At 61.7% G+C, this 7355-nt stretch overlaps 1 protein-coding gene across 1 annotated transcript in view; it reads left to right on the top strand.

The window, feature by feature from the left end:
* The first annotated feature begins 1235 nt into the window (after positions 1–1235).
* Positions 1236–7355, top strand: part of TRIM47 (tripartite motif containing 47) — a 17343-nt gene continuing 11223 nt past the window's right edge. The window contains exons 1-6 of the mRNA XM_085304769.1: positions 1236–1746; positions 2139–2234; positions 2327–2560; positions 2730–2898; positions 3297–3380; positions 4869–5398. Coding sequence (XP_085160895.1) covers positions 1303–1746; positions 2139–2234; positions 2327–2560; positions 2730–2898; positions 3297–3380; positions 4869–5398 — 1557 coding nt within the window. The 5' untranslated portion in view covers positions 1236–1302. The remainder of the gene's footprint in view (positions 1747–2138; positions 2235–2326; positions 2561–2729; positions 2899–3296; positions 3381–4868; positions 5399–7355) is intronic.

A 7355-nucleotide genomic window follows, 5' to 3' on the forward strand; every position in this document is an offset into this window, starting at 1 on the left:
GCAAGCTGTGACAGATCCCAGCTGGCACTCCCGAGTTCAGAGGCGGTCTGGGGTTGTGACTCCAAGCTTGCCTTTGATACAGAAACTCCTTATCTCCCCCCAGCCCAACCATGAATGTCCTAACCGCAGTAGGGGTCTCCTCCCCACCCATCCTATCGGGGCAGGCGGGTGAAAGCAATGTGGCTCTGCGTGAGGAGGCTGCAGAGCTGTTGCAAAGCTAAGGCCGCCTCTGAGAACAGTGTTCAGCTGATGAGCGGTGTGTGTATGCAACGACAGTACATCCACATGGGTACGTAGATAACATTTGAACTGGAAGGCTGGTAGCGTTTCTCCCTGAAACACAAACGTGTAAAGACATGAAGATAAAAGGCACGCGGGCACCACCATCGCTGCCAGGCAGAAGACTCCACCTGCCATCTGAGCAAGGGCTGATTTACTGCACTTTGGGGTAGAGATCTACTGAATGTGCTAGCACAGGTTAGTGCTAGCAGTGTCTATCGGTCTTCAGCTTGGTTAGCAAGAAAAGGAGTGTTGGCTGCATGGAGCAGCATGTGCAAACAGCAGGAGCTGTGGTTTAGAGAGAGGGACGCGGTCAGAGTGGCCGGCTGGTGGCATGTGTCACAGCCCCTGTCAGTGCAGGGGGAAGCAACAAGCATCTGCAGCAGCGGTGGGTGCCCCTCTCCACCAGCTCCCAGGCTGGCAGATGGCCCGACTGCCATGCTGAGGTCTCTCTGCCTGGGACAACTGTCCTGCTCTGCTTGGGGACCAGTCCCTGGGAGAGACGAGAGTGGGCTGTCCTGCCTCTGCGACTGGCCTGGCAGACTCCGCAGGTGCGGTGGGATTGCAGCGAGCATCCCTGCACCTGGGGGAAACAACTGCTGAGGGGCCAGGAAGCTCGCCCCAAAGGCGCAGAAAGGGAAATCAGATCATGTGTAATTTGTACCTCCGTGCAGACACATACGAGCGTATATGCTTTGGATCTGCAGGAGGAAAAACAATTTCCCTGTGCCGTCGCTGCAGCGGTTTTATCCTCCCCGGTGTGCCCTGCTGTGCAGTGCAGCCCCTCGGGGGGAGCAGATCCAGCGCTCCGAGCTGCCTCCCCGGCCCGTGGGCGAGCGTGGGGCTGAGCCGGCACGGCCGGCCTGCGAGCAGCACCCACCCCGTGTCTCTTTAAGAGCGCTGGCTCTGTGCCCTGCCGCGCCTCCGGGCTCTGCATCACCCTCCCTTCCTCCTTTTCCCCGGCTGGGTTTCTTTTTCTTGGTCTGAGTTTCCTTTCCTCGGTGCCCTGCTCCCCAGCACGGGATGGCGTCGGTCTCCCAGAAGCTGGAGGAGAAGCTGGTCTGCTCCATCTGCCTGGAGCTGTTCAGGGTGGCCGTGACCTTGCCCTGCGGGCACAACTTCTGCCAGCAATGCATCGGCGACCACTGGGACAAGCAGGAGCAGGAGGCCACCAGGGCCAAGAAGGGCTACACCTGTCCCGAGTGCCGGAAGAGCTTCGAGCGGCGCCCGGAGCTGAAGAAGAACGTGACCCTGTGCAGCGTGGTGGAGCTGGTGCGGACGGACGAGGTGCAGGCGGCGGGCGCCGAGAGGCCCGAGGCGGCGCAGGGCGGCCAGTGCCCGCGGCACGGGCGCCCGCTGGAGCTCTACTGCGAGGACGAGCGGCGGTGCATCTGCTGCGTCTGCACCGTGCGGCAGTGCCAGCACCACCGGCGGGTGCTCTTCGAGGAGGAACGCTCTAAAAAGCAGGTGGGGAGTTGCAGCGGGGCGGTCGAGGAGGGTCGCAGGCTCCCAGCCCGCGGGGATGTGAGCGACCTACCGTCCGCTGAGCTGTGCCCAGTCTCAGCTGATGGAGCTGTCATGGGCTCCCTTCCCGGGAAACCGGGAGCAGCAGGGACCTGCACAAATCCAGCAGCAGTGAAAAATGCCGCTATGCGTATTTGTAACCTCCTGGTCCAGGGGAAGCAGCTAAAACAGGATGAAATCCAGCAAAGCGCCTCACTTCTAAGTGACGCAGGGCACCGCGTCTCCCCTCCCCAAGCCACCTCCCTCTGCACGAGGTTTCTCTCAGAGCCCCGCGAGGCAGACCTGGGCGAGCTGCTTCACTCTCCAGCGCAGGGTGTTTGTGCTGCCCTTTGCAGGACCTTCTGAGAGAGTCCCTGGAAAAAGCCCAGCAGGAGACGGAGAGGATCGAGCAGGCAATGCAGGAGCTGGAGAGGCAAACGCACAGCATCCAGGTAATGCTGCAGCCGGATGCGGGCACCTTGTGCTGCTCCCCAGGAAGGCATGGGTGGGAGCCCACTGGATCTCAAATGTCTTCCCCATCCAGGAATCCTCTGAGAGGCTGAAGTTGGTGGTTCTGAACAAATTTGGCCACCTGCAGAAAGCCTTGGAGGACTGCCAGCGGCAAACGGTGGCCAGGATCGAGCAAGAGCAAGCCACAGCGCTGTGTCAAGTGGAGGAGAACTGGAATTGCTTGAAGGACTACCTGGAGACCCTCAGCCACCAGAGGGAGAAGGCTCAGGACCTGCTGGCCTGCCCTGATGACCGGACATTCCTTGAGGTATTGCTCTGGCACGGTGTACCTTGCTGTCCCTCTCCATCCCTTTCATTGGTGCCTGGGTGCTCCCAGGTCTTCTTCCCTTCTGGTGAAGATGGAGATGTGGCCAACCACTTGGAGCTGCTGATCCTCCCCAGTCTAGCTGCATGGGTGTCTGTCCATCCATCCACAGGAATTCCCCCTGATCCCTTCTCCAGAGAGTCTGGAGGCATTGCCCCCTGTGGAGTTCAATGTGGGCATGGTAGAGCCCCTCTCTGAGATCCTCACGGACATCTCCAAGCTCTTGCTGGAAGACTTGCCTTGCTCTGTGGCCCCCAAAGCCGCTGACCCTGTATCTCCAGGTAAGCCCTCTGCACACAGGTCACCCCAAAGGACTTCAAGCCACTCTGGAACCACAGCCTTGCTCTGGCTGGTGTCATCATGGTGAGGACACAGCTCCTGGGCACAGGGGGCTGGGAGAGGGGCACGTGACTGGTTTCCAGCAGACAAGTATCAATGAGACAGTACATGCTGGGTGGCTTCCCTGAACACTCCATGTCCTTATTGGCTGTGCTGAGCCACAGCGATACGTGCCTGCTCCCAGGCTTGGATATGATGGTTCTCCTCCTCCTCTTCCTCCCCCTGAAGCTGGGCAGGGATGAGATTTTTGGGCAGCATCACTTGAAACGCCTGCTGGCTTCCTCCCAGCTGAGCAAACCTCAGCTCCCACCATCCCCCTCGTGCTGTCCCCTCTCCACAGATCTGGTCCAGCCCGAGGCACCGGCAGCGGTGAAGGCGGTGGCCCCTCTCCTCCCGTGCCAGTTCCGAGCTGAGCTTCTGAAGGGTGAGGAGCACAGTGGGGGGCAGCTGGCGGGGAATGGTGCTGCAGTGGGGTCCCCAGCTGGCCTTGGGGGCAGGGCAGCGACTTCCCCAAGCTGGGACTCTTTCCTGGGAGGAGGTGGGCAGAGTGAGGTGGCCGTGGAAGGGTGTTTGTGGCGTACGGGGACGTGGGCTCTCTCAAAGCATCACTTGTGCAACGGTGCTGGCACTGGCACGGGGGGTGTCGCCTGGCTGGGGAGGACAGGCTGGGGGATGCTGTTCAGACGGCAAAGCGCTCGCGGGTCTTTGCCAGCGGTTAACAGCACCAGGGACCAGCTTTTCCCTGGAAACCAGAGCAGCCCATGCCCAGAGTCCAGCTGGTCACTGCAGAGTGTGCCCAGCACCGAGATGCCCCAAATCTCACCCCGTCTCCATCCTGTTTTATCCGCTTCTCCCATCTCCGGCTTCTCACCCGGGTGAGAGCGACGTGCCTGTTCCCAGGGACCCATATTTAGACACGGCTCTTCCCCAGGGCAGGCCAGCAACGTCAGCAGTTGGCGCAGCGCTGGCAAGCGAGTGCCCGCGGGGACGTAGCCCGGCACGGCGCTGAGCCCGAGCAGCCACGAGCGTCGCTGCTCCCTTGCCCTGGGAAATCGCCCCGGACGCCCCCACCTGCGATCCTTCCTTTCCCTTTCCACCCTGGGCTCAGCCACACCAGGGAGCACGGTTAGCGCAGTGGGGCTCGTTTCTCTATCCCCCCCCCACCCCGACACACACCAGCTAAAAGAGGGATAAATAATATTTAGGGTGCTTTTGTCAGCCCCCCCTCCCCTTGCCAGCTAGACCATCGCTGCATACGGCATCTGCAAGGATTTCTTCCTTAATGCCCACAAAGTCCTGCAGAACCTTCTCAGCAATATTAATAGCAAAAGATGTTAGTTATTGCCAGGAGGCAAGAGCCCAGAATAGCCAGCCAGGCTGGGCTGCTGCGGGAGGAAGGTGAGGTGCTGACGACAGGCCGGTCCCCCGGCAGGAGGAGTTAACGCAGCTCGTGCTCATGAGAGCGACTCCTTGTAATACCATATTTGCTCATGTTAATGCCTGTTTTCTCCCCCCTCTCCACACGCATATACACACACTTGTGTTTTTTGCTCTTAAAATCAAGCACAGCTCTTCCCGGGTCATTGCACGCTTACAGCTGTTTGCTGGTTGTTTTGTGCCTTCCCGGCAGGGACCGTGCAAAAGCATCGTGTCTTTGCTCCTCGCCAGCTATTTCTGGGCTCTTTCCTCATTCCTCCCAGCACGCGGGCAGGCACGGCGGAGCCGGGCAGGCATCACGTCTCGACACGCTCCCCTTCCCCTCCAGACGTGCTCCGAGTCGGTTTTAGGGCAGCCCTGCACAGCTGGAGCAGCACCGCTGTCGGGAGCGCACGCAAGCGGGCGGGAGCAAAGGCGCCGCGCAGCATTTTGGTCCCCCCCAACGCCATGCCCTTGCTCTCCCTCCCCTTTCCAGACCAGCGAAACCTGACCTTCGACGCCGAGACGGCCAACAAGTACCTGCGCCTGTCGAGCCGAAACCAGAGGGCCAAGCACCCGCGCAGCGCCGGCAGCCCGCAGCAGGACCACGCCGCCCGCTTCGAGCTCTGGCAGGTGCTGTGCGCGCAGAGCTACGGCCCCGGCCGCCACTACTGGGAGGTGAAGGTCTCCAGCCACTCCGTCGTCGTGGGGGTGACGTACCGGGACATCCCTCGGAAACGGCAGCCGGGCCGCAGGTTCAACATCGGCCTGGACAACAGGTCGTGGGGGCTGCAGGTGCGGGAAGACTGTTACTTGGCCTGGCACAAGGGCCGGTCGGAGAAAATCCCGCAGCGCTTGTACGAGTACCTGGGGGTCAGCCTGGATTACGACAGCGGGGTCCTTTCCTTCTACGGCCTCGGGGACAGGACGCAGCTCATCCACGCTTTCCACCACATCTTCACAGAGCCCCTTTACCCCGTCTTCTGGCTTTGCGAAGGCCGAACGATCACGCTGTGCCAGCGGGACTGAGCCGGGGGTATCACGGCGCGGCGGCTCCCAGGGCTCTAAAGCCGAGGCACGAGCCGGGTGCGGTGATTTAAACAAGAGGTGCACATTAACCTGTCTGATTCCCGGGTGCAAATATCATGATGCCTACACAAACTAGGGCAGTGGCAAGGAGGACGTTGCCCCCCCCCCCCCAGTATCTATAAGTGCACGTGCCTGGTGCCCACCCGTGTGGAAGGGGTCCATGATAAGAGAGAAGGCGATGGGGCGGGTGCGAGAATGTGGTTTTCCTGTTTCTCCTGTCCCAGCCAACCCCACCAGTGCCTGGAGGTTGCGGGAGAAGGGGAGACGAGGGGGGTGCAGTCCCCTCGGGGTGCTGCGGAGCTGGGCCCCGTGCTCTCCCAGCCCAAGTCCGGGCCGATCCTGCTTTGCCTGGCCCTGCAGAGCCCGTGGTGGTCTGCAGAGCCCGTGGTGGGCCCCGTTCCCCAGCTCCTCTCTGTGCCATCTCGCAACTCTTTGACTTGGACTCAGGCAGGGCAAAGCATCCTTCTGGGGGTTCCACACCGCAGTTTGTGTTTGTAAGAAGCTGCTCGCCCCAGTAAAGCTCTATTTTCCTACTCGCTTCAACCTCGGCACTGGCAGGAGACGTGGGACCGCCCGGCGCTAGCAGGGGGTGAGCCGAGCCACCCTGGCTCCGGCGCTCATCCCTACATGGCCTTGTCGTGCCCGGCTGCGTCCTCGGGGACCGGCTGCAGGAACCAGCCTCTCCGTGACATCCAGCTGGCAGCAGGAATAGCAGGGTCTTTATTAGCTGCAGCGCTGCGATAAGGAAACCTGGTTTCCTACGGCTCTGTCTCAAGGTTGATGTGGCGCTGACGAAAATCCACAGCTTTGACTGAAGCTTTTCCAAGGGTGAGCCAGCGTGTCCCCTGCCACCGCCGCAGGCGCAGCCTCGGCCGGGCTGCTGGCTGAGGACCCCACGGCTAAAACTAAGCACCAGATTCAAAGCCGTCGGGGATGTGCAGGCAAACACGCAGGGAACGAATCGCAGCAGCACGTTTTCTTTGGGGAGGGAGGCTCGAAAGGAGAAATCTCTTCATGTGTAAATTGGGGTTTTTAGTTTCCCCGTGCTTCCTCCATCACCCCGCACCGTCCCGCTTCTCCTAGCCCCGTCCCGTGGGGGAACCCGTGGCCAGCGCTGACCCGGGAGCTCGTCCGAGTGGAAGCCCTGCTTGGGCAAGGTGGCAACGGCCCCGCAGCCGGTGGGCACCGCTGGTGCAGCGCCAGGTGCAGCGCCCCAGGTGGCTGGGATGGCTCGAGCATCCCTGTCTGCTCCAGGGGCGGAGGGGGAATGAGACCCTCCAGTAGACGGTGGCTGAATCCAGAACATGGACCAGCCACGGGCTGGAGTTGCACCCAGCACCCACCAGTCCCAGGTGCTGGCAGGATCAGGCTCACCTGATCTGAGGTCAAAGCTCACCGGGGAAGGGGACGGAGCACTGAGCCCCCTTGGGTGATGTGGGCGCTGCTGTTCCACAGCCTCACGAGTAACTTGGCCACAACCCTGGCACCGACACGAGGGAGGAGGGCAGGAAAGGGTGGATGCCGTGTGCTGGGGGGTGCCCAGGACCCTCCACATGGCCCAGCGGCTGGGGGGGCAGGTCTGAGCTTTACCTCTGGCAGCTTCCTTGTGGGGACAGGAGCTCCTGGAGGGACAGCAGAGTCCCCCGTGGGCAGCAGACCCCGGGGGGGGTCGGTGGGAGTAGGCTGGCAACAGCCCCCCAGAGGAGAGCAGATCGGGGAGGGGGTGGGGACAGCAGATCCCCCCACGTTGTAGCAGATCCCGGGGGGCACCAGATCCCCCACGGGGGCAGGAGATCCCCTGGGAGATGGCAGACAGATCCCTGGGAGGCAGCAGATCTGTCGGAAGGAGGGGGCAGATCCCCTGGGAGGTAGCAGATTCGGGGAGGGGGGGGTC

Source organism: Rhea americana, unplaced genomic scaffold (assembly GCF_003343005.1).
Source record: "Rhea americana isolate MKP2758 unplaced genomic scaffold, rheAme1 scaffold_21, whole genome shotgun sequence".
Lineage (NCBI taxonomy): Eukaryota > Metazoa > Chordata > Aves > Rheiformes > Rheidae > Rhea > Rhea americana.